Source organism: Equus przewalskii, chromosome 1 (assembly GCF_037783145.1).
Source record: "Equus przewalskii isolate Varuska chromosome 1, EquPr2, whole genome shotgun sequence".
Lineage (NCBI taxonomy): Eukaryota > Metazoa > Chordata > Mammalia > Perissodactyla > Equidae > Equus > Equus przewalskii.
The window spans coordinates 66,496,058-66,522,619 of NC_091831.1; the positions used below are offsets into that span (position 1 = coordinate 66,496,058).

The window sequence follows — 26,562 nt, forward strand, 5'->3', positions numbered from 1 at the left end:
GGCCACCAGGAGTTAGGAGTCACAGGACAGGGGATGGTGTCAGAGTGAAGAGTCTGGGGGGCTTGTTGGGGTGTGCAGTCTTGGAAAGCTTCCTGAAGGAGTAAAGACCAGGGACGCTATCCTCTGGCAGGAAGGATGAAGGACACATGATGGGGAGCAGTGGTGAGTGAGGTTAGGAGGCAAGGTGGGCTGTAGTCCTGATGCTCAGTATCCCATAACCCCATCCCAGGGGTGTTTCAGTGTCATAGTCTTGTAGGCCTAGAGCAGAGGCAGCTATCCCTGGGTGGTGACCCCAGCCCGCATCCCCAGACTCATAGGTCCCTGGGCACATCATGGGCTTTGAGGGCTCTTTCCCAGGTCCTGGGGGACCTGCCCCTAGAGTAGCATCACTGTGAACATGGACCCTTTCCTGCCCTTGGCCTCTAGGGGCCTTCGGGCACAGGACAGCCTAGGCCTGCAGAGGCTTCAGGTGGGGCAGGGTGATGAGGACCGTGGGGCAGAGACTGAGCGTCAACTCTTTCTCGGCAGTCCCACCTCTTCGTGCTGCAGCTGGTCCACCGGCCCTCTGTGCGCTCCGTGCTGCAAGGCCTCCTCAAGAAACGCCTCCTGCCTGCAGAGCACTGCATCACAAAAAGTGAGTGGGACACAGGAGCAAAGAACCAGCCCCCACCCCACTGTATGTGGGTGGCTAGGAAGTGGTCACCGTCCACCCGGGACCGACCTTTAGCCCCATGCGCAACACACTGGGCCCTGAGTCTTCCTTGGCACCAGCCCTCACCCCTGACTCATACCCCTCCATCCAGGGCTTTGGGGATGATAAGAGGAGCACAGTACTGCAAGACCTAGTGGGAATTCTGACTTGTCTGCATAGGACATGAGGCAGATTAAAACAAAATGCCGTGATATAGACAGGCCAGACAGGCTTCCTGGAGTAGATGATCACCTGGAAGGATGGGAGGAACTGACAAGGGGTGTGTTCACTGAGACGGAGGCACGGGGTGGATTCCAGACTGGCCTCCCAACCCGACAGCTTGTACCTAAAGTCTAGAGGGAGGGACTTGCTCAGTCCACTCCTTTGGAGGAGACACCCAGAGGACGACTCTTGGTGGTGGGGAGCACCATGCAGGGAGGTGACCACTGCTTCGCCTTTGATTGTGCTTCTTCACATTACCTCCTGAGCCCTAGAATCCTGCCAGGCAGTTGTCTATTCCCATTGCAGAATTAAGTGCAAAAGCACCTAAGGGCCCTCTGCACTGACCCAGAAAATCAGTGGAGAAGTGCTGGACTAGATTTCTGCAAGTTTTGTGGAAAGTCCCCTTCCTAGTGAAAGCGAAGCCCGTTCTGCCTCTAAGCAGCCACCTGCAGGGGCACATGTACTCTATATGCATGGCACCTGAGAGCCGCTATTCCAGAGAGCTGGGCCTCCCGAGCGCCCCTTTGACCAGACCAGGGTGTGCTGAAGTTATTCACAGGACCTCCCAGGGTTTGAGGGGCTGGAGAACCAGGGTGAGTTTCGGCCACATGAGGACGTGGGAGGCGTGTGCAGGATGGCCCTGCCTCCTTATCCACCTGTGCCCCCCCCCACCCCCCAGTCAAGCGGAATTTCAGCAGCGTGGCTGCCTCATCAGGCAACACGACCCTCAACGGAGAGGATGGTGTGGAGCAGACAGCCATCAAGGTGTCTCTGAAGTGCCCCATCACATTCCGGCGCATCCAGCTGCCTGCTCGAGGCCATGACTGCAAGCACGTCCAGGTGAGTGGTCCCAGCAGGCACAACTGTGGGGGAGCTATCTAGAGTGTGAGTGGGATGGCGAGGGGTTAGGCAGAGGGAGCAGCAGGGCCTGTCTCTGACCCCTGAAGGAGGTCTTAGCCCTCAGCGGCAGATTTCACTCTCTCCAGCTATCATTTGTCCTTTGAGCATCTTTTCTTGCTCAGGGCTACATTCCTAGGGGGCAACAGAACCAAATTTAGACAGTCCCTACCCTAGCAGGTGGCAGATGCCTGCTGGAAACCCCACACATACGGCCAGGGCTGGTTCAGCACCTGAGAACAGGGACCCCTCTGCCTGGTCTCTGCTCTGTCCCAGGGCCTTGCCCTGAGTAGATGCTGAGGAAATGGGTAGGATGCGTGTCACAGTCTAGGTGGCTACAACAGAGCAAATCCGGGCAACCCAGGGTAGGCCAGATTCATTAGATAGGGGCTTGGTCAGAGAAGGAATCTCAGAAGAGGGGCACAAGAAGCCATCCCTGGGGAGGCTGGGCGTGAGCATGCAGGCTGGGCTGGGAGGCAGAGGAAGTTGGGGGCCAGGCTGAGCAAACCCTCAGCCCCACTGTCACATGCACCTGGCCCTGAGGGCCTGTAGCGGGCAGGAGCCTCCCTCCCACCCTCCCTCACTCTGGGAGAACGTTGCAGGAAGGTGCATCGAAGCACTATCTGGTTGGTTTATTTGCTGACACACATTGATGAACTGGATTGGATATGTTCTCATTGCCTGGGCTGGGCTGATGGGAAGGCCTGAGTCCATACTGCCCCCAGCCTCAGTGAGCGGGTCTCTCATGGGGCAGGATCAGTGAAGGACGGCTGCGGGGGCATCAGGAAGGCTTCTTGGAGGACATAGGCAGTGGTCACCTGGGGCACTGGGGTGGTATGAGGAGGACTGGGCAGAAGCGTGGCAGGGAGTCGGCTGCAAGTCAGCATAATCATCACCCCACCCAACAACCAGCCCACCACCTGTCTCCCTCCCTAGTGGGAGGTCTTCATTAGGGTCCCAGAGACAGGACTGCTTGCATCTAGGAGGTTTCTGCCAGTCCTGGTCTCATCTGTCTGTCTGTCTGTCTCTCTACCTCCACAGTGCTTCGACTTAGAGTCGTACCTGCAGCTGAATTGTGAGAGAGGGACCTGGAGATGTCCTGTGTGCAAGTGAGTGACGCCCACCCCAGCAGGAGCTTCCTCACCTCCACTGGCCTCCTCTGGCCCTGCTCTTTGGGGTCCAGCCCCTCCACCTGCCCTGAAGCAAAGAGAGAATGCAAACACAGCAGAGGCACTCAGGGGGCTGTGCACGGTCCCTCTGTGTCAAGCTGTTACAGGGTTACCCTCTCCTGTCAGTGCCTCCAGCAGTAACCAGCAGCAGGGACAGGGTCTCGTTGACACAATGGGGAGGGGTTTGCTCTGGCACCCCCTAGGGTCCAGGAGCAAAGGTCAAGCCCTCCTCTCTCCTTTTCCAGTAAAACTGCTTTGCTCGAGGGCCTGGAGGTGGATCAGTACATGTGGGGCATCCTGAACGCCATCCAACAGTAAGTGGGCCTTCCTAGCTAGGGGCACATGGGGTGGGGGTGGGAACCCTGGCCTGGATTGGATGAGGTGAGCACGTGGACATCCCTGATACCCTCTCCCCTCTCCAGGCTGGCAGACCACTTGCCCATCTCTCTCACTTCTCTGTGACTGTGCCTGGGGGCAAATGAACTTTACAGAAAGGACCAACTTCAGCCAGTGCAGGAACCTGATAGTGCCCCCCAACAGCCACTTCCTGGGTGGGAGGCCTTGGGAGCAGTTGACCTATGCCAGCCACTTGCTTTTCCTAGCCACAGTCTCCCCATCTCTCAAAAGATGGGAAACTTTCCCACACCTCTGTCATATGCAGAGCATCGTGAAAATGGAGGCAGGGGGCCTGGGCAAGGACACCTCAGTGTCTCTCCAAGCTGCAGGCTCTAGTGTCCAAAGCCCCACGCCCCAGAACCTCAGTTCTGCCCTCTCGCTCCCCCAGCTCCGAGTTTGAAGAGGTCACCATCGACCCCACATGCAGCTGGCGGCCAGTGCCCATCAAGTCGGACCTACACATTAAGGATGACCCTGATGGTATTCCCTCCAAGCGGTTCAAGACCATGAGTCCCAGCCAGATGATCATGCCCAATGTCATGGAGATGATCGCAGCTCTGGGCCCCGGCCCGTCCCCCTACCCACTCCCGCCTCCGCCTGGGGGCACCAACTCCAGTGACTACAGTAGCCAAGGTGGGTGATGCCGAACCAAGAGGGAGGCAGCAGGGCAGCCCCAAGTCCCAGTGGGGGCACAGGATTTCTGGGCTGATGGTGGCAGGTGCAGGGGGGTGTGGTCTGAAGAGGCAGAGGTAATTCACATTCCCAAAAAACCATGCCACATCACTGGACTTGAGGGTAGCGTGTCCCATGCAGCGCCATCCACCCCTCAGTCCACCGACCTAGTTCCATCCATCCCTGAGGGTTGGCACCCGGCTGGAAAGGTATGAGTGAGGAGCTGCCCCAGCAGCCAGCCTCCTGCCTCCCCACCCTGCCCAGCCACCTCTCCTGACAGCTCCTTGAGTCCGGCAGGCAGGTGCCAAGCCAAGTGGCTTCAGAGCCTGCTTTGCTGGGGACACAACTGCCACCTCTTCCCAGCCCGAATGTTCCCTGGGGCCGCTAGCAGAGAATACTCCCACTTGGAGTTCTTGGCCCTCCCATGTTTCTCTCTGACGTCTATATTGTCCTTGTCCCCGCAACTCTTCCACCCTCCCAGGGACAGAGTCCAGGGGCCTAGAGCTCCACCATTTGGCCGCCAAGGTCACCATCAGTGGCCTCTTACTCTCCCTGCTGCCCCGACCAAGCTTCATCCCTACTGCCCTCGGTTCCTAGAAAGTACCCACCCACCTCAAACACAGGATGCAACTCACCAACAGGATCCCTGCTCTTAGGGACCCAGGGCTCCTAGAGGATTAGAGACCTAGAGAGGTTAGCCCATCTAGCCAGAGTCCACAGGATACCGAGGGCCCCGGCTTTGCAGCATGCTGATGCTCTGACCCTTGCTATGGCCACGTGCTGGAGGGAGCAGTGGCCATGGAGGCCAGATAGATGGCTTCTAATGGTTGAGTCCAGTGCAGCTTTCTTCACGGACTTGGCAGATTCTGACCTCCCGCTCTGGGCCTGGGTTAAAGGGCAGCCATCCAGGGGGCTAACTCAGCAGATCCTGAGGAAGGCTCAGACTTGGGCCTCATTCCATGTCCTCCTCCACTGCAGGAACCTGGCCCACCTGTTCTCCCACTCTGCCCTTCCTCGCAGCTGTAGAACAGCACGTGCCCTGTTGTGTTGAGGCCACGGAAAAGGCTGCATCACTGCCCCATTGTACAGCTCAGAGGTCTGAGGCTGCAGGAGCCAACTCAGCCTCGCAGGAGGACAGGACCTGGTTCTTAATTTAGACACTTCCTGACCCCCGGAGGCAGCTGTCTTCCCTCTGGGTGATGACACCCCCCATTCCCTGCCATCTTGTTCCCTCCCAGGCAACAACTACCAGGGCCATGGCAACTTTGACTTCCCCCACGGGAACCCCAGTGGGACGTCCATGAATGACTTCATGCATGGGCCCCCCCAGCTCTCCCACCCCCCGGACATGCCCAACAACATGGCCGCCCTCGAGAAGCCCCTCAGTCACCCCATGCAGGAAACTGTGAGTACCTCTTCCTCGCCTCTACGTGGGGCTGACGGGGGTGGAGGGCTCACCCTGGGACCTTTCTGATAGTTTGCCTAGTTCCCTCCCAGGCAAAGGGGAGGACTGAGAATTGGGTCTGGGGGCTCAGAAGGAAGTGAGAGGCCTGACGGAGGCTGGGTCATGGCCCAGCGGTGTCCTTGGACTTGGCTGTTTCACCCAGGACATTGAATTCTGAGGAGAAGGGGGAAGCTTCAGTCTCCTCCCTGCACACACACTCTGTGCATACACATGCATGTGTGCACACCCACTACATATGCCCCCATACACCCCTATACACCCACCACGTACACACACACCCCCACTCACCTTCTCCCCTACTTTCACACACTCTTACACTACCTCACTGTAGCCCTAGCCATCTAGAATTTTGTCCCATACCCAGGCACTTTACGTCCCAGGGGTCTGAATCTTGCAAACAGAAATGTTGGGAAGGCTACGTATTCTGAGTGTTCCCTTCTCATCCTGTTTCACATTTATTAACACATACACTGTGTTGCTGAGAAAGCTCCTTGCGGGTAAGGTGTCCTGTGCCGTCCAGAGGCCTCCCCTTCCTGAGGCCCCAATGGCGGTGGTAGAAGGCCTCGCTGCCCGCAAGTCCTCATCTAATGGGCGATGGATGATTCCACTCCATTTAGCAGATGATTCCTGAGCCAGTGCTCCAGGCTGGGCCTTGTGCCAGGTGTAAGCAAGACAGATACAGGCCTTGCGCTAATGGAGCAAAAGTCCTGGCCGTGCCTGGATGGAAGAAAGTGTTGGAGTTTTGGGGAAACTGAGACTGAAGTCTGAGGCCTCAGTTACTCTGTCTGTCCCTGGTTTCTCACCTTAGGTGGAGGGTAGGGGCAGTCACTGAAGGCCTGGGCCACGCCAGCCAGAGAGAAGGGTCCAGGGCTCCCACCAGTGACTGACAGCAGGGTTGGGTGGGCCTACACCAGAAGGTGCCACTCCATACTCTCTCATCCTCCATCACATGGCCGGAAGGAAGGGGCCTCTGGATTGTTCCGCATGGAATTGCCTCTGGCACTGGATCAGGAGCTGCCTGTGGGCCTGAGCCACCTGATTCTCAGCAAGAGTGACTATTAACCAAAAGGACTCACTCTAGGTGAGGAGCACTGTAGCAACTTTGCCATGGGACCCCAGGATGCCAAGTTAGAAATAGCTGCTTTCATGGGGCTTCAGCCATATTTTTGCAAGTTACTTTCTGTCCCACGGGGCTTCCAACTTCTAGGGGCCTCTCTCCTGGCCCCCTTTCCCCAGTCCTGCTCCTCAGGATCTCAGCATTCCACACCCAGATCATACCCTGCACATACTCACGGAACACATCCTGAGCCCTCACAATTCCCAAAGCTGGAAAATGACAGATGGATGCCATGTACTTCCTGTGTCCAACAAGGCTTTCTCCTGCCTTGTTAGCTGCCGCCAGGATTCTTTGCAGAGGAAGCTAAACTCAGAAGTTGACTTCACAGCCCCCCCAGGGTACTCCCCAGATAGGCATTGTCCTTCCCCATTTCTGGTCTCTCTCTAGACAGCAACTGGACTCAGAAGTCCAGCTATGCAAGGTGGAGTAGTGGAGTCACTGATAAACTTCCCCCACACCTGCCCAGCCAGAGCAGCCTGGACCCCAGCTGAGCACATGACCAGGAAGGGTTCCCATGTGCCTGGGGAGTCGGGGAGGGCCCCACCCAGACACTGATTCACCCAAGGACACCTCCCAACCAGGTGACAGGTTGACAGGTATTTCAGCAGATCCCAGAGAGCACCTGTTCCTTAGAGCCCTGGGACATTCCAGCAAGATGTCAGGGCTAAGGGTGTCAGATCCAGGGACTGCCTGTCCTCAGTGGGCTGCCCCAGGAGTATGGAGCCCCTCCCTGCTTCCTGCCCCTTGCCACCCAGAATGGACACTGTAGGGCATCCACAGGCATGGGAGGGAGTCAGAAGCTGGCCTCATACTGACAGCTGTGGTGGCCATTCTTCCCGTCTCTCCTGGTCCTTCTTACCTCATGTGCATCCCACACATGGTCTCCTAGGGTCACCAATCCCACTGTTGTGCAGTCATCCCCCATTCAGGGCCCAGGCTGGAGGGGCACTGTGCTGTGTCGGGCCACCTGGACTATGAGCAGAGGTCAGCCCACAGCAAGGCCTGAGGAATAGCACTTAGGAGAAATGGGAGGGGGAACTAGAGTTTGGAGAAGATCATGGATAGTATGGCTGCCATTTCCAAACCCAGAAAGGAAGAAAGTGTAAATGTCTCTGTGTGGCCCAGAAGACAGTGTGGGCAGGAGGGTACTAAAAGACCAAGGAGACATTTGGTCACTGGGCTGCCCGTTCCAATGAGCGGCCTGGCCAGTCGGTGAGCTCCCCTTCATTAGCAGAGTGCAGGAGGGGCTGGGGGGGTCTGTCAGAGATGCTGGTAATAGCGTGAGGGCCTGGACTCGGCCTTTCTCTCTGAGGTCTGAGCTCTGAAGGAGGACCTGCTTAGAGCAGCAAACAGACGAGCAGGGGCAGTTGAAATCTCACCCACACACAGCCCCCGTGTGTCAGTGCATAGGCACATGTAGGGCGTGGGTTCTCTGGTTCATCTGTTAGAGAAGCACAACCTGCCCCAGCCTCAGCGAGGCATGCCCTCCATGCACCCTTGGGCTCTGGGAGGCATGCAGGTGCCTGCATTCTTCAGTACCATGTGAGTGCAGCCTGTAGCTGCCTAGGTGGGTGGTCAGGAGGAAGGGTCTGGCAGTACTGAGAAGCCCCTTTGACTTCGGCTCAATTGCACCCTACCCTGGGCAGCAGGCAGGGTTTGCACCAAGGCCCTGGCTGCCACCACCTCGGGCTCTCAAAAGGAAGCTTCGTGCCCAGCATGGCCCCCTGCCCAGGGCCCACTGGTGGGGCTCAGACCCACTCCTGAGCTGCACGCCTGCCCCATGCTGTCTGTCCGTGTCTGCTCTCCACTGCCCTGGCCCTCAGGGGCCTGCACCACGCTGCCAGCAGCACCCCTTCCGCTTCCCCACTCCCTGGAAACATGCCCATTTTGCTTCTCCATTCTGCCCTCGCTGTTGTTCATTGTGATGGTGTCTGGGCTGGAGAGGCAGAGGGGCTCTCAGTGTTTGTGCTTGTCTCAGAGCCCCTGGCTGCCTCCCTCCCAGCCCACGTGGCCTCAAAGGCCCTCTCCCCTGCCATCCTCTCCACAGCCTCCCTGACTGGTGGTTTTTGGGGAGGACTTTTTGCTTCTCCACAAAAAAAAAAAAGCATTCAGCTTTGTAAAGGGGGGTTTGTTTTGGGGGTTTGTTATTTTCCTGGTTTTGTTTGGTTTTCATTTCTCCAGGCATCTCGTCGCTGTACCTCGTCACCTCACCTTTCTTTTCTCCTGCTCTCTCCTCCTCCACAGATGCCACACGCTGGCAGTTCTGACCAGCCCCATCCCTCCATACAACAAGGTTTGCACGTCCCACACCCCAGCAGCCAGGCAGGGCCTCCATTACATCACAGTGGGGCTCCTCCTCCTCCTTCCCAGCCTCCCCGGCAACCGCCACAGGCCGCTCCCAGCAACCATCCACACAGCGACCTGACCTTTAACCCCTCCTCAGCCTTAGAGGGTCAGGCCGGAGCACAGGGAGCATCAGACATGCCGGAGCCTTCGCTGGATGTAAGTTGGGGCTGCCACTTGCCTTGGCCTGGGGCTAGGCCTGGCACTGGGACCTGCCCAAGAGCAGGGGTGGGTATTGAGGGCTTGAGACCCAGGGTGGAGGAGGTACAGCTATGAGGGGGTGGGTGGTGGGTGGGCCCATCCAGCCTCCCCTGGCTCCAGAACCAGGGAACCCCACAATGGGGAAGCCTCACCAAGGGTCTGAGCGTCCCCTCCCCACTCTGCTGGCCCCTGCCCCCTCGTCCCCTTGGCTACAGTCCTGCAGCCAAGCCCTGCCTCGCCTTCCACCCAAACCCTCAGAGTTCTTCTGGGCCCAGGTTCTGGAGGCAGCACAAGAGGGTCCTTGCCCTTCTTCCCCCCAGCCCCACCCCTGCCCTCTCCCCCAACACTGAGCTTGCCATCTCCGTGTCTGCCCCACTCTCTAGCCCAAGGCAAGGGAAGGGCTGGAGTGACAGGGTCCCTCTGTCTCACTGGTGTTTGTCTGTCTTTAGTTTCTTGTCCGTGTGTTGTCCATTCCCTGTGCTTCTGCTTGCTCCATCGCTCACTCTGAGAAAGGCCCCTGTGTGGGTGAAGTAGGATTATCCTTGGGTCATGCGAGGGGGTTACTGAGGTGGAAGTGGGCAGCTGAGATTCATGAGTCTCCCACCTTCAGACCTGAATGATTTGGAAGGTGGAGTGAGGGGGATGCTCTGAATGATGGGTGCTGGGCAGCTGGCCAGGGCTAGCCAGGAAGGGACACAGCATTTGCCCCTCCCATCCCACACCCCTAGGCTCTAGATTCCCAGAGAGGAGGCCTGGCCTCTCTTTAGCCACTCCTGTCCTTCACATCGCAGCCTTGCTGTCACCCTCAGCCCCAGTGTTGGAGTCTTTGTGGTGAATGGGGTTTACTCAGCTTTGTGGCCATCTTGGATTCTTACCCAAATCTCCTCCCCAGACAAGGCCAGTGGGGGTGCTTTTAGGTTCATGAGGACCCCTCATGTGACAGAACAACTCCAGAGACCTCACAGTAGAGGGTAGGGACTGTCTGCAGCCTCTGCCCAGGGGGCGCAGGGAAGGGCAGTGCTGGTAGCCAGCCACGGGCTCACCAAGGAGTGGTGAGCTCTTGGGAGAGGTCCAGGGTAGTGGGAGCTACAGGGACCGCCGGGCCTTATGTGCAAAGCCATGTGGTTTCTCCTGGGAGGCCCAAGTGACCCACAGCTTCTCACACAGGGTCTCAGGGAGCCAGAGGAACACTGTGATCAAGAGGAAGCCCCTTGACCCGCTATGAGCTTTCCCAGCTGGTGGGCTGGGGAATTCTCTCTCCCAGGCTTAAAATAAGCATGAGTGTGCCCTAGACTGGCACAGTGGCCTGTTTGGGGACAGCTGGCACTATTATTCCCCTGTTGGGACCAGAATTCTGCGAGGCAGGTAGAGGGCAAATGAACGGGCCTGGGGCTGCCCCTCACCCTGGGCCACCCTGGCCCTCAGCTGACACCTCATCTGGGCTTCTGTACTCTTTTCCAGCTCCTTCCAGAACTCACAAATCCCGACGAGCTCCTCTCATACCTGGACCCCCCCGACCTGCCAAGCAATAGTAACGATGACCTCCTCTCTCTCTTTGAGAACAACTGAAGCCCACCCCTCCGTCGGGGCCATACCCCCTACTCTGCCTCCTTCCCTGTCTGTCCCACACACACTTTCCCGCTGGGAGCCTGTGCCCTCCGACCGCCCCTTCTGCGGCCTTCTCAGAGCAAGGGGGCGGGAGGGTGCGCTGTGAAGGCTGTGTGGATCGGGAGCCCACGCCCAGAGCAGGCCCTGAAGAAGACCCTTGTCATGGGGAGCTGGCCTCCTGAGAGGCATACGCTGACGACGGCTTCCTGGTCCCTCTGTGTGTGCTGATTCCAAAAGACCCCGTGCCCCCCAGGTTCTACCAGTTTCTAAACTGTGACCCTGCCTCCCTACTTCCTGGCCCAGAGCCTCCTTCAAGTGACTGTGCGCCTGAGAGAAGGCCCCCCCGAGACCCAGGCGGGCCCTGAGCCTTGGAGGAGCAGTGACGGTTGACGGCAGTGAGAATGGTCTGCCCACCACCACCACCACCCACCACAGAAAAGCACAAACCTCTGGGAAAGAGAACTCTCTCATGGGCCAAGGACATCACTTTGACCCCTGACCTCTAAGCCAAGATAACCCTGTAAATACTCTCTCTCAGAAAGCAGAGAAAAAGGACAAGATTCTGCATTCGAGAGAGGGTGTGCCATTCCTGCTTGGGGATGGGTGGGAAAGGGGATCAGGGCCTCCTCAGAGCCAGGGCAATGCAGCAAGATGGCTTCGGGACCTTTGGACTGAGGCCAGGGCCCGGCTTTGAGGGGCAGAGGAAGAGAGAGCCCACCTGACATTACTGTGCCCTTAGTCAGGGGGCGAGGGATGCCTCCAGCCAGAGTCGAATGGGAACGGCAACTTAGAACTTTGCTCCAAGCCACCCCGTTTTTAAACACAACTTAAAGCTATGAAGTCATCTGGAGAAAAGGAATGTTGGACTTGGACAGCAAGCAAACCGTTTCTCTCCATTTGTTCTGTTTCCTTCTTCCTGCTCCCTCACCTCTCCAAGACTGTTACTAGGGACACCCACTTCCCTCTGTCCCAGCTCCCCTTTGTACACCTAGACGGCAAGGTAGGATGGTGGGAAGGCAGGGGAGATGTGGGCTCAGGCGCATGCAAGGGCATAGCAGCAGGACCCAGGCATCAGCATGTCTCCTGCCCCCTTGTCCATCTGTCTCTGCTCAAGGCTGCCCCCAGCCCTGGCCCAGTCAGGCATCACATGTGCTGGGATGGACCCAAGAGCATCCTGTGGTGTTTGTGGCTGCCTCAGATGCCCCACCTGGCTGGCAGCCTTTCCCTCCCTCTGTATCCCTCTGCCCTCGAAAGCTCACCCCACACTCCTGCTCGCTCAGGCAGAAGCAGCCTCTGGTTTTCCCTCCACTGCTTGGCTCCATCTGGCCTGCTGTTCTTGGAGTCTCCTGGGTAGCTTGTGTGTCTCTTTTGTTTCAGGCTCGTCCGTGCTCCCCTAAGCCGCATGGCCTGTGCTGCTGCTGGGCTGTCGGGTCACTTGAGTCACATCTGTAAAATCATTGCCCCCTTTTCCACTGCTGCCTGGGGCCTCTCCTGCTCTCCCATTCACTGTCCGTGTTCTCAGTCTCCGTCTCCCTCTCTGTGGCGGGTGGTCCCCAGCACTCCTCTGGATTTGACCAGAACGGTGACCCCAGCTGTTGACCTCCAGTCACCGTACCAGACGGCCAGCACAAGGTTTTCTGTAGGACAGCTGCCATTGTCACCCCCACGCCCCGCTTTTTTCCTTTGTCCTATTGTCAAGGTTTTTTCAAACAGTGTGGTGTTCAGTATGCAAATCAATTATTTTAAGAATTGCTTTTGTAAATATCTTTGTGAATATTTTAGTATCGTCTTTGATAATATTCAACATTTTCATGACCTGGTTATAGCCTTTGCTGGTGTTTTTAAAATACCTTGACTCAATGACAAAAACAGAGTCTTTTTTTAAAAAAATAACAAACAAAAACAAAAAAGCAACCAGGGCTGTTTGTACAGATGATGGGGCAAAGAGCGTGGGTGGCTGTGCCGTGACTCAGGAGACCAGGCCGGCCACTGTTTGGAGCCATCCCCAGTCGGCTGGTGGGGACAAAATGATGCCAGGTAGCATGTGGCCATCCTTGCTCAGTGGCCGATAGCCCCGGCAGGTGGTCACACTGTGTCGGGCCATCTGGGAATGTTCCGCCCAAACTGACTGACAGATGCCTTCCTTAGAAGTTCCTGCTTCCTGTCGTGCTACTTTGTCCCAGAAAGGCCTGGGGTCCTCCTGGTTCTTACCGGGAGTCCCCACTCTGCTCGCTGACCTACTCCCAGCTTTCTGGTGCAGAGGGTCAATATGCTCCCCACAGCCCAGGTGCCAGGAGCCATGGGCTGGGCACCTGAGGCAGGTTTCCTGGGCCCCCTCGCAAGCGAGCCTCCACCAGCAAGTTCGGCAAAGAGCTTTCCTGAACCGTGGTGCCTGAAGCCCATGCTCTGGGGGTGCACTCTTCCAGAGTGATTTTGGCCAGGGGGTGAGGGAGGCATGAAGGCGTCCAGGGCTGGAACAAGCCCCAGCTGGTGACAGATTCAGGTGACAACAGCCTCCCCAAGCAGGGTCGGTTCTGAACTCTGGGGAGATGCTTCCCTGATCCTTTCGGACAACTACTTGGAGCCATAAGTAACCTCAGCAAAAACGAGGCCTCAGCAAACCACTTCTCCATGACGAGCATCCACCCCAGCCATAGGCATATGCCTGTTGCCTCTCCACTGGGTGGGTAGGGCGCCGGCCGGCAGGCAGGAAGGCCCAAGTACAGGCAATCACCCCATCTTGGTTTGAAGCTTTACCCAGGTATGTTCCCTGTAGCCATTTTATTTTTTTTTTAAGAAACTTCTAATCATTTCTCCCTAATGGAAGCCCTAACCCCCCAGAGAGCTACACATCTGCTCCCTCTGCCTGACCCATCCAGATAGGGCGACGTCAGCATCAGAGACTCAAGGGACGTGTGTACATATGTAAATGAGAAATAGAGACATGTTAACAGATGCATTCATTTTCCTTGGAATGTGTATTGTTTTTATTTTATGGAACAAAACAAAAAAAAAAAGGCTTGAACTCCATCTTAACATGGAAAAACTAGATCCTGTTCGTTAGCGTCTGTGAGGTCGGTCTCTCCACATTTGTCTCACTCATGTAAGATACTCTGACCCTGTGTGCAAAGGAGCTTTTGTTCTGTTTTGTTGTTATTTTACCTACATGTACTATTTAGCTTCAGTGTACTAGTCCTGCCACCTGTGTATTTTTAGGGTGCTATGGAAATAATGAAAAGAAACGGGGATTTCAGAAGAAAATTGTAATCAAATTCATACTTTGTATAATTTTTGATATCATGACTGCAGGTGATTCACACATACCCATAAACACACCCACAGTGCAGCCTGAAGTAACTCCCACAGAAACCGTCGTCGTCTTTGTACATGTATGTACAATGCAACCATTTCATACTTCAAACTGGTCAGAAAACTAATTGTGATTTCTAGTCTTGCAAAGCTGTATGTAGTTAGATGATGTGACAACTTCTAATATTTATCTAATAAATATGTATTCAGATGAAACCTGTATATTAGGTGTTCATGTGGTTATTTTGTATTTAAAGATCAAATTATTTGACTATTGCTAGACATTTCTATACTCTGTTGTAACACTGAGGTATCTCATTTGCCCATGTTAATTTTTTTCTAAATAAATTGACAAAAATGAAGGTTTGGCGAATTAGCTATTTTGTGAATGTCAAGGAGTGATTGGGGTGTCTTTGATTTTGCTTTTAAACCACCACCCCTGCCCGATCACCTTGCAAAAAAAGCAAGCACACACGCAGTCAGGTGGTCTGGGTGTGGGCCTGAAGAAGCCCCTGCCGCGGTGTCTCTGAAAGAGGACCTAGGGCAGGTTAGTGTTCAGAGTCCAGTGTCCTAGCCTCCTCCTGGTGGGACCCCAGTCTCCAGCAGGCCCTCCTCCTGGCGGTGGGACAGACAGGCAGGGAAAGGGGGCTTGAACAAGGCCAGGCCCTATAGGGGGGTGCTGAGGCCTCAGGCCATGTGTGACGCAGGGAGGGTGTGTGATGCTGGCGGGTCTTTGATAAAAAAGACCGCAAGCTCCCTGTGGATTTTCTGAGTTTAAGGAACAGCCCTAGAGGGTACTGTCCAAACCATTCTAGAATGAAGAACTGGAACCATCGCTAGTTCTTCACAGAACCTGGAGTGTTGACTCTGCCACTCTCCCCGTTGCTTGTCTCTCTGGCCACCTCACTTCTCAGCACCCCTGCCTTGCTCCCCTCTATGGAAACCTTGGGTTTCCTCTTCTCCATGACTGCAGTTTACGTGGGGTTCTGGTGCTATGACCCCTCCCCAGGCCACAGTTCTTACAACCTCAGCACTGGCACAAACTGCCCTTCCTGTGTCACCTCTGCAAGTTTGGGGAAGTGAATCTGATTCTCAGAGCCCAGCAGCCAATCACTGCCCCTCCTCCACTTAGCTCTGGCCTCAGGGCAATAGGAAGAAGAAATGCCACCACCCAGCCTTCCCTCTGCAGGGCCTGTGGGTGAAGGCCAAGTCCAAAGAAAGAAGTGGGGACTGGCAGGCACGCCAACTATCCCTACTGGAGTGTGTATGTGGGAACGTGTGTCAGGAGAGCATGAGGGTCTCTGCATGTGAGCGAGTGTGTGTGTACAGGAGTGAGTCAGGATGACAGGTGCCTGGTTGCATCAGCAACAGAACTGCCTGTGAGGAATTGGGTACCTAGAAGTCCCCTGCCTCGGGGATTCTCCAAGGGGGCCAGTTTCTCTTTTTGGTGGGAGGTGGAAGGTGAGGAGGAGAAGGAGAATTCACGTTAAAAATGGAGTCCTGGTCACTGCTAAACTGCAGGCACTGCCTTCTGCCAGCATCCCCAGGGCAGGAGCGTTTTCTTTGAGAACAGACACTCCTCAGAGAGGAGGGGAAGATGGTACAACTGAGACCTTCAAAAAGGGGCCACCCCAGCTCCCTGCTGCCTTAGAGCAGCACTTCTCTATGACCCATAGACCCCTCGAATGACCCGGGAAATTAGTTTGGCGGGGTGTGACCAGCTCTCTTTAATGAAATAATTGAGAGTAAAGTCAAAAACACCAAGAGCACCCTGCAAAGTAAGGATGAGGATTGTACTGTGAAACTTTCATTGCAGTTGTGTGTGTGTGTTTATGTGCATGTCTGCTGAATCATGAGGTACAATTAATTCTTACTTGTGGGTTGTGGTTAAAAACAGAGTTTGAATGCTTCTGTCTTACGGACAGGAAGCAGGCAGGGATGGGGAGGGAAAGGCAGGGCAGCACGCTCCTCCGACTTCACGATAAATAGCAAACCTTCCCGGCATTCTCACTTGAGAGGGTGAAACCAATGATGCAGCTAAATACTGTGGCTGTCTCGCAAGGCTGTGTGGAGACCCGCCCGCCCCACCCCACTAACTCTTCCTGATACCGGTCACTTCCTTCTTGGGCCTAGGATGCAAAAAGTCCACCAGAAAAGCCCAGCGGAGGGTCTGGCTCAGGGCAGCTTGGAGCTCAGCCTGCCTGCTCCTCTCCCTACTGCCCTCCTCCCCACACCTAGAGCCACACATCACTCCCTCTAGCCTATGGATCATCTTGGGTTTCTGTTCTTCCCAAACTACCTCGCAAAGCCCCCAGTGTGGATCCAATGACTGTCCCACATAAGGCCATAGCGTGCTCTTGGGGAAAGTCATTAGGCCCTGCAGGTCAATGCCAGGACAAATGAGGGTCTCCAGCCTCACTGAGACCTCAGGGCATAGTCTCCCCACCCATACACCCAGGTCCCTGGTCCTCTGCTCCAGCCTTCTGCTCAGGCACACCCACCTCACTCTAAACAGGCTACCCAGCCATCAAACAGACCCCTACTAACTGCCCCCACCTCCATCCTACCCAAGCCTTATCTTCATCCACCCAGGCCCAGAGGATGTGGTATCTCTGCCCCAGTCAGGGCCAGCCCCTGACACCATCACCTCCTTGTCTTCTGGGAGGGACTTCAGCCCCTTTCCTCTACCCTCCCTTGCTCCTCCTCCCCAGGTCTAGAGCTTTGGGCTCTGGCTGTGAGGTCTAACAGCCAGCATCCCCACCCTTTGCTGTCCAGCCTCTCTCTGCTCCTTCTCATGCAGACTTCTCAGTCAAGGAAACTGCTCATGCTCACTGTCTTTACTTGAGCATCCATCACCCTTGACGCCCTGTGGCCTACATCTCTGAAGTTCTCTGAAACCTCTCTTGCAAGCTTGCCTATGACCTCTTGATTGCTAAAGTCCATGCTGCTTTTGGCGACTGGACCTCACAACTGCATTTGACAGTTGCCATTTCTTCCTTGAAATTCTCTTCTCTTGGATTCCATGGCAATCCCTTCTTTTGAGTCTTTGGTTCTACTTGACTCCCACTGACTATGCCTTCTTTGTCATCTTCACAGGTTCCTGTAGTAACTGGGTACTGTGGAGCTCTGTCAAGCTCTCTTTTACTGGCTGGCACCCACCCTTCCACTGGTAAGGGTATTAGCTTCCAGAAGCTCACAACTTCTCTTCATCATACTTGCCCTCAGGAGACAGGGACCTCCTTGCCTGGAAGGTTACCCACCCCTACTGCACACACACCCCTGCCAGGAGGCCCACACCCAAAGACTGCTAAAAACAATCAAAGGACAAACTCTTTGCTGCAGTGTGGTCAGTGTTCCAGAATCTTCCCTGTGGATCAGATTAGGTCTAGACTTTACCTGAGGCCACATGCTTGCTTGACTCTTTCCCCTTCCCTCTTCTGCCTCACTCCCTCCCTTACAGGTTTCTCCTGAGAGCACTCCCTCAATAAATCACAGGAATCTGAAAGCCTGCCTCAGGCTCTGCTCATAAGGAACCAGCCTAAGGCAGCAGGTGCCAAGGAGTGGGCCTAGGAGGCAGCCTCTGAGGATAGGATGCTGGAGGTGGATCACTGACCAGACGGGAATGAAGACCCATCACTGGTGATAGTCATGGGCATGCATCTGTGATGACTTTCACCCTTGGTAAACTGGGTTGACACATAGACAAGGGGGCTGTGCCAGCTAGTGCACTGTCTCTGGCATTTGAGAGGTAGGAGGGAAGAAAAGCATTAAGACTATGGAATTGAGTGGCTACTGCTAAGGGTCACTGATTCACTGAAGAAAGGAAATTACATTCTCAGATCTCTTAACTGGCAATTTAAAGCAAAATGTGAGAGTCCAAGGAAACCTCTTGGCAGGAAGCATGGAAACACTTATCTTCTGTAGCTGGAAAGCAGATAAGGCAGAGTGAAGATCAGGTGAGGACTTCATTGTAAGAGTGGCAGAACTGCAGAAAGGACTGAATGCACGTCACGGCAGATTTTCTATACCAAAAGCAGACTACTAAAAGGGAAGGAGTGAGACCCCAAGACTTGAGATGGGGATGGTAGCACCAACGCCTCCCCCTTGGCAAATATCTATTGCCATGTGAAGGGTTTTTATAACCAGCTGACAGACAAGGAAATTCCTGAGCTTGGTTCACAGATGAGGCAACTTGGTACATGGATGTAAGCTGCAAGTGAACTAAGCCTGCACTAGCTCCCCTCAAGGGGCTCAAAGACTGTGATGAGAGGGAATCCTTCCAATAGGCAGAGATTTGGGCAGTGCCTGCTCATCTACTTTGCGTGAAGAGAGAAGTAACCTAAGAAAAGGTTATATACATACTTGCGAGCAGTGGCAAATGGCTTAGGTTAGCTGGTCAGAGACATGGAAAGAGGCATGTGGACAGACCTATGGGAGTAGGCAAAGAGTATAGGGATCCGTTTTAACATACACCTGAACATGCCCACTGCAGAAGAGGCACTAAACAACCTAGTTGGCAGGATGACTCACAGCCAGTGGACGTCAGCCAGTCTCTGTCCTCACCCCTTATCCTCCAGCTCATGCTTGCACAAGATGCACTCATGAACAGAGTATCACGGAGACAGTGATAAAATTATGCATGAGTCCAACAGCCGGTCTGATAACCAAGGCTGATCAAGCTACTGCCACTGTTAAACGTCCAACCTGTCATCAACAGATACCAAAACTGAGCCCCTGACACAATAACATCCCAGGAAGAGCCCAACTAGCCACTTGATGGCAAGTTTATAGTGTAAGACCCCTTCTGTCATGAGAAGGGTGGTGATTCACCCTGACCAGGATTGATACATATACTGGGTATGGGTTTGCCTCGCCTTTCTCTGGAGCCTTATGCCATCACCACTATCTGAGAGCTCACAGAATGTCTGATTCACTGACACAGCTCTCATACAACATCACTGCAGACCAAGAGATCCAAGTTACAGAAAAGGCAGTGTGGCAATGGGTACTAGTTCCACTAGTCTTGCCGCATATTGCACCATACAGAAGCTGCAGACCTGATAGATGGTAGAATGGCTTCTTAAAGACACAGCTGAGGTACTGACTTGGAGATGACACCCTCTGAGGATGGGATGCTATCCTTTGGGTTGCACCATACATCCCAAACCAATGACCACTCAATGTCTATCAATAGGCAGATGCAATAAACTTAATGTGAGAAGCAAGTGGATGTGAGCAGTGCGAGGGGTGAACTGTAGCAGACTGCGGTGCTCTGCCAGAAGCCCTTCTGCCGGGCTTAGGCATCCATCCCCCAGCTGATCTGAGTGTCGGCTCCTAACAGTTCACATCCCCCTTTCTCTACAGAATGGCCCTCCTCTGGGAATTTAGCCCACAAACAATGACTAATACAGAGTATAAAATGCTTGTCCTCTTCCTTAAGCGAAGACTGCTCTGTGGTGCGGTTTATGCTCCAAAGCACTTGCTCTATGAAAAAGCCAAGGGTAGCCTCTCCCTGCTTTCCTCTCCATCTTTCAGGTTGTTTCTAATAGCAATCCCTCAATAAAACAACTTCACAGGAATCCTCATCTCAGGCTCGGCTTCTGGAGACCCCACTTAAGATGGCAGCTCTTTGTGCTTCAGTCTCTAAAAGTTGGTCTTGCACCCTTTTCTCAGACTGTAATTTCTCCATGTGCATCTCAATCCCTCTTATGACCTTAACAACCAAGTTTTGATGACTTGACTCCCTAAATATCTCTTTAATCTGACTTCTTCTCTCCATCTCTAATGCTGTTGCCATAATTCAAGAGCACCCTCAGTTCTCCCCTGGACAACTTCTTGGCTTCCTAACTTGTCTCTTTGCCCCAGTCTTGTTCTCTTCAGATCCATTGTGATAGAGACTTTCATTACTCAGTGACATTTTGTTCTCCTAATCTTCCAGGAACTTGGGAGTACTACACCTCCCCACCCCTTACAGGTGGGCCCATGTGAACAGTCCTGCAAAATTGGTCGTGAGCCTAAATAATGTGTGTCACTTCTAGGCCAAAGCCTTTAATTACCACTGTGAGGATCTCCAGTATGCCCTCCCCCCTGCTGTGGGACAAGGAGGCTATATGTTACAAATGGAGCAAATGCAGGCTGGTGGAGCCTCTGTCAATCTGGCTTCTTGAGTGACTGGTGGAGCCGAGCTTCCCGCTGATCTATGTTGGGAATATAGCTTGATAAAAAATAAAAGTATTACATTAAACCAGTGATATTGAGGGTTAATTTGTTACTGCAGCAAAATCTAGCCTATTCCGACTAGTACGTCCATCCTTACCTGACTAGCTACTGCTGATTGTAACTGCCATTTATTGAACATTTACTATACTATACTAACTGCTTTACTTGCCTAATTTTATTTCTTCTTTACAACAAAACCACAAGGCAGATGCCATTTTATAGAGGAGAGAAGTAAGGAATAGTCAGGTTAATTAATTAATTGCTAGAAGAAGAGGTTCCAACTCCAAACACCTATAGTACCAGACACAGAAAGGTAATCAGTGAAAGCAGCAAGTATAAGATACAGTTTGTGGGCAAATTAAATACACAGAAATATTCTTCATTTTCATTAAGACAAACGCTTTCTCCCATTTTTCCCAAAACACATCACCCTCTTGCTTTATTGTTCATTTTGCTAAGAGACATGATGTATTAGTGTTCTATTGCTGCTGGAAACAACTGCGACAAATTTGGCAGTGTAAAACAATGCAGATTTATTCTCTTACATTTCTGAAGGCCAGAAGTCCAAAATGGGTCTCACTAGGCAGGAAATCAAGGTGTCAGCAGTGCTGTGTTCCTTTCTGGAGCAGTACTGTGTTCCTTTCGGAAGAATCCATTTTCTTGCCTTTTCCAGCTTCCAGAGGCTACCTATATTCCTTGGTTCATGGCCCCTTCTTCCATCTTCAAAGCCAGCAATGCCGATCAAGTCTTTCTCACGTCTCAACACTCTGACACTGACACTTCTGCTCCCCTCGTCCACATTAAAGGACTCTTGTGACTATATTGGACCCACTAGGATAATTCAGGATCATCTCCCCCATCTCAAGGTCAGCTGATTAGCAACCTTAATTCCATCTGTAACTCTAATTTCCTTTTGCCATGTGCTAGAGCACGTTCGCAGGCTCCAGGGACTAGGGTGTGGGCATCTTTGGGAGACCATTATTCCACCTACTACACATGGATTCAGAGATGTTTCTCTACCATAAGAAAATAATAGTGAAAACTGATGCTGACAGGCATCGATGCCAGGGCATCAGTTTGGAGCAGGTAGTTGGGTAGAGATTGTGGACAAGGAGAGAGCGCTGGCTGTGATCACAGGCCATCTGCTCCTCTAGGTGTTTGTTGCCAGGTGAGAATGCCAATCCAGCTATTGCTACATCTAATTTTATAAGAGAACCTGGAAATGTAGATTTAAAAAAAAAATTTATTAACAAGCAAACAAAAATTTGCGCTGACACCATGTGGCCCAAATAAAGCCCCGATGTGGGCTACATACAGCTTAATGGCCCCCAGTCCCTGACCTCTGACCCAGGGTTACATGCTGGTTTAAGCGGTAGGACTGAGATGCAAGGCCAGACCTGTGGGATTCCAGAGGTCAAAGCTTAACCACCATATTCCACACCTCTAGATCAGCTGGAGAAAGCCAGCCCTGCTTAAAGCCCTTCAGAGGGACCCATGGTCTGCATATCCCAAGACTGGTCCCATCTCCCCGCCTCCCAGCCCTGAACTTTACTCTCTCTTTAGTCACTGCTACACACCACCCTGTTTCTCCCTTCCACATCTTTGCCAATGACTGCCCCCCATCCTGGAATGCTACACTAGACTTCTGGGAGTGCCTGCCCACCGCTACCCTCCTTCCCTGGAAACTGCCACCTGCCTCTGCTGAAAGATGGCCATGTTTGGCCTATATAACCAAACCTCCCTTGCCCTCATCCAGCTAGACCAGGATGGACACACGACCCGAAAGATTAGCTGGCCAGTGTGACCAATCATATTACCTCCCTCACTCAAAAATTTGGCCTGAGATACAAAGACTGTAGGATGGCCGCCTGTGGCCCTGGTTGGCCGGAAGCCTGGCCTCCTATCTGAACTCTTCCTGGTCCTAGAGGCTCTCTCTTGTTAGGCTCCATCTTTGCCTGGGACTTATTCCCTCTCCTCCATACTGCCTAACTTCCTGTTCCTTCTTATGAATTTCCTGGTATCAAAATTTAAGTCTTCTGACCCCTGTCACTAGACCAAAAAGGGATGTCTAGCATTTAACTAGAAAGATGCCTGTTACAATGGGAATACTTGTCAAACCAAGATAAGGTCCCAGCATCAGCAGGCTTGAGAGACTCTGAGGTCCCACCAGCAGCCTCCTCTCCCTATTACTATTGCCCACTGACCAGCACCCAGTGTCATCCCTGCAAGGCAAGAAAGATCTCCCCAGCCAGAGCGATGCTGATGAGGTGACACATAGACCCACATAGCCCTGCCCTCAGCAGCTCCCCAGACTCTCGCTTTGGGTTGGTTTTATAGTCTGACACTCGAAGTGGCTCCTGGCTTATAGAGTGGACATTTAATGTCCTGCCTGCCCAGCACCCCTTGCTTCTTCTGGGCACGGTACTAGCTTCTTTCTAGGAATCACTCTGCTCGTCTCTGATACATGAGCTGGGCTATGCTGCTGAAAAAGATAAATACTGAACTATCAGTTGCTTAATCCAATGCTCAAGTCACAGCTCAATGTGGTGTTCCTACTTGGGGACCACCTGCGTGGTCACTCATGAACTCATGTTCTTCTCATCTTGTAGCTCTGCCCTCCTCTAGATCCCGGAGTTCTCTGCACTCAGCTGGCAGATGGGGAAAGACAAAGGGTTCCCCATATAGATGAGTCTGTGGGCAAGGCCCACATTCTGTTGACTGGAGCTCAATAACATGGCTACACTTAACTGCAAAGGTAGGACAGAAGGAGTTCAGAGAGAAGGCAAAGATCTAGGGAAACATAGTCTAATCATGTTAGGCCCGAAAGAGTGAGTCCTAAGGAAGGATTCTGATTGGTTTAGTTGGGTTCTGGGTTCTCTCCCTGGACCAGTCATTGTGGACTGATTGTCAGGGTTGTGTCGGTTCCCAGGGATTTGAATAAATTCTTAGCCAGTATATCTGCTAACTTTTGCTGCATAACAAACAGCTATTTGTTATTAATGGCTTAAAACAGCTATTTACTTTTGCCCATAAGTCCATGGGTTGAGTGAGCAGGTCTGTTGATCTGGGCCAGGCTCATCTAGTCTCAGTTAGCTTGCTCGTGCGTCTGCAGTCAGTGGACAGATTGGCTTAGGATGGCCTCACTCATGTGTTTGATAGTTGGCTTGCAGTCAACTGGGGTGAAGGGGTAACTGGGCCATATGTCTCTCATCACCCATCAGGTTAGTCTGCATTTGTTCAAATGGTGGTGGCAGGTTCTGAGAGATGAAAAAGAAGAACACAAGGCTTCTTAAATCTTGGAATTGATACAATACCACTTCTACCTCATTCCATTTGTCAAAATAAGTCACAAGCCTGGTCCAGATTCAAGGCATAGGGACATAGACTCCACCTTTTTGTGAGGAGAGCTTCAGTGTCACATCTCAAAGAATTGTGCATAGAGGAAGGAAATAGCAGGGTAGAAAATTTCAATCTACCACAGCCAGTTTCCGCCACATGGTTGCATAGGAGCTGACACAACCCTACTTTCCAGTCTACAGTGACTGGTCTGGGGGTGGGCCCAAAGCCCAGCTGGACCAATCAGAATCCTCCTCTAGGATTTTCCAGTCTGGGGCTGGAAGATGAGAAGCCCTTTCCTCTAGCCGTGAAGCTGAGAGGATATGAGCTTGTAAGTAGCTGGCTATGTCTCAGGCCACACAGAGAAGGATGCCTGTAGTAAGAGACTATGAGGCTGCCAGGCAAGGACTAGCAGAGAAGAGTGACAGAGAAAAAGAGGAAGGTAGTCCAGAGACCCTGGTTCTGGTATTTCCCAGTCACACTCAGTTACATGAGACAGTGATTCTCTTTTTCTCTAAGCTAATTTGAATTGGGTCTCTGCCAGGAACTGCCTTAGCCACTGGAGAAACAATCCGACAAATGTGGCCCCTTACTTTTTGGTTGGACCAAGCCTAAGGTACAATTGCTTCACTGACAGGGGCAGGATAAATTCATGAAAGAGCCATGAGAGAGAAATGGACTTGGGCAGGGCTGGTACCAACCATCCTCTCTCCCAGCTATGCCATCTCACCCCAAGAAGGAGGGTGAGTTTCCTGGTGTCCACAGGAGAAAGGACTTGGAGGCTTGGAGACTCCAGGGTCCAAGTGGGTAGAGTCTCAGGGCCTGGGATCACAGCAACCATCCAAGGGATCATGGTGTCCAGCATCCTGGGCTTCTTCGGGTTCCTGCACCCAGAGTACATGCTCAGAAAATTCCATTGTCCTGCACGAAGTGAGACTACTAGTGCATGTGTCTGCCAGGGAGCTTTGGGTATCAGCAACCAAAACCAACTCTGATTACTGTAAGGAAAGAAAAAACACATTTGTTAGTAGGATGCGGGTGAGTTGAGAGGCTGGAAGGGAAGGATGGAAAATGAGCTTATAACAGACAGGAGCACTGCTCCAGACAGGCTTGGGAGCAGAAACTAGCAGCCTTATCAGGCACAGGTATAGGAAAGAATGAATGAATTTCCTTTTTTTTTCCTGTCCTGGTGTCATATTCTGCTAGATCTGCTTGGTCAAGCTGAAGTTGCAGGCAACACTGTCCCCCACTGCCACCCCCATAGACTCTGAGGAAGAGTCTGGTGGAAGGTACTTCAGGGAACCCTTTGGTTTACAATAACGGTCAGCAAACTACAAGTCTGGGGACCAAATGCACACAGACTCCTGTTCGTAGGATCTGTAAGCTAAGAATGGTTTTCATATTTTTAAATGATGACATTTCAAATGATTATGTAACTACTGTCCCTACATCATAACCTCAATTTTGCCTCTTGGCCCACAAAACATAAAATATTTATTATCTGGCCCTTTAAGAAAAAGTGTGCGGACTTGCAGCTTACACAGCAAGGCTCAGGCACCTGAATTCATGGATTCATTGATCCACAAAGACAGAAGATGTAGAGGGAGAAAGATTTCCTCCAAAAGAAGTCAGACTGTTGTTAAGAAGGAGAACTGTGGGAGGCCAGACACAACAAACGTCTGGGGTGTATGTGGGTATATGCATGTGTGTCTGTCTGTCTTCAAACTGAGATGTCTCCCCGCCCAGTTCTATGGTCTAGGAATAAACCCAGGAATTAAAATGAAATGGTTTGGACAGGATGCCTTTCATTGTCATTGTCAAGTTAACAGAAGAGTTGTGTTGCAATGCAACCCAGAGTTGGGGGGCGGGGGGTAGTGCAGGGGGAGTGGGAGCTCACTAAACATCAAGGAGTCTCAAGGTTACTATAAGGGAAAAGGTCAAGTCTATGCAGGATGGAGAAAGATGAATGCTTCTTTTAGATCTGGGAGCCTTTTGCCACCATGTAAGAAGTCCAGCTATCTGAGTCCACAGTGTGAAAAGACCACATGGAGAGACCACATGGAGAGCGAGAGATGCCCACAGAAGCCCAGTTGCTCCAGCCCCACCTGTCTGAATCTTTTCAGCCTGAGCACCAGACATGCGAGTGAGGAAGCCTTCAAGATGACCCTAGCCCAGGGAGAACTGAGGGAGCACTGCATAGCTGGGTCCAGTGAGCCCTCAGATCTGTGAGCAGAATCAGCAACTGTCATTGACTAAAGCTGCTGTTCTGGGCTAGTTCATCATGCAGCCATAGGCCACCAAACCATCTGTGTGAAGGGAATTCATCTCTGCCATGCAGGATGTGCTGCATTTGTAATTATTATAGGAAAGCACAGCTCAGAGAATGTGGGATGGGGGTAAACTCTCGCCATCCTCCCCACACGTCACCCCGGGGATCAGTCCAAACAGGACCCCCAGGCTCCTTAGGAGTGTAAGGACTCAAAAAGGGCCTGAGCTTTGTCATGACTTTGGGGGAAGATGGGATGTCCCAGGATAAGGGGGAAAAGAGGGAGAAGATACAGGGAAAGTGGCAAGAGATGCCACGGGAAGCTTTCCAGAGGCCTGCAGAGACTCTATCCTCCTGTGCGTAAGGACACCACTCTGTGTTAGGATGGACACAGTGCCTGATTCCTCTTCCTACTCCCAAAGTAGTACCTTCCAAAGGATCACTCAATCCCCTTCAGCACCTTCACAGGGGCCCCACACTGAGGGACTGCAGTGATAGGCCAAGAAGAGGTATCTCCTAAGTCCAAAGAGGCAGCAGCTTCTCCTTCACTCTGGCCTCTGAGCTGAGCAAGGCACCTGCCCCTCAGTGGGGTGCAGATGGAGAAACAGGAGTATATCCTGCCAGCTTCTTTTCTCCAGGCACAGGACAGGG

At 52.8% G+C, this 26,562-nt stretch overlaps 1 protein-coding gene and 2 long non-coding RNA genes across 43 annotated transcripts in view; 1 reads left to right on the top strand and 2 right to left on the bottom strand.

Annotated features, from left to right (window-relative positions):
* ZMIZ1 (zinc finger MIZ-type containing 1) overlaps positions 1–14,452 on the top strand; it is a 238,602-nt gene extending 224,150 nt beyond the window's left edge. For 24 of the 41 annotated variants that reach the window (XM_070613207.1, XM_070613263.1, XM_070613255.1 and 21 more), the window contains 8 exons: positions 529–634; positions 1,593–1,753; positions 2,852–2,919; positions 3,225–3,293; positions 3,764–4,008; positions 5,286–5,452; positions 8,874–9,131; positions 10,635–14,452. In XM_070613207.1, coding sequence (XP_070469308.1) covers positions 529–634; positions 1,593–1,753; positions 2,852–2,919; positions 3,225–3,293; positions 3,764–4,008; positions 5,286–5,452; positions 8,874–9,131; positions 10,635–10,742 — 1,182 coding nt within the window. In that variant the 3' untranslated portion in view covers positions 10,743–14,452. Of the gene's footprint in view, positions 1–528; positions 635–1,592; positions 1,754–2,851; positions 2,920–3,224; positions 3,294–3,763; positions 4,009–5,285; positions 5,453–6,472; positions 6,594–8,873; positions 9,132–10,634 lie in introns of all 41 variants that reach the window. The other 17 variants (XM_070613302.1, XM_070613318.1, XM_070613311.1 and 14 more) reach the window with 3 other exon arrangements.
* LOC139082403 (uncharacterized) lies at positions 5,935–8,930 on the bottom strand. Its single transcript, XR_011538371.1, has 5 exons — positions 8,841–8,930; positions 7,489–7,644; positions 6,806–6,918; positions 6,316–6,538; positions 5,935–6,229 (listed from the first exon to the last, which is right to left on the bottom strand). It is a non-coding gene; the product is annotated as an uncharacterized lncRNA (long non-coding RNA).
* A 6,365-nt stretch (positions 14,453–20,817) lies between the features above and the next one.
* Positions 20,818–24,643, bottom strand: LOC139082409 (uncharacterized). Its single transcript, XR_011538380.1, has 2 exons — positions 24,376–24,643; positions 20,818–21,525 (listed from the first exon to the last, which is right to left on the bottom strand). It is a non-coding gene; the product is annotated as an uncharacterized lncRNA (long non-coding RNA).
* Positions 24,644–26,562: the final 1,919 nt, after the last annotated feature.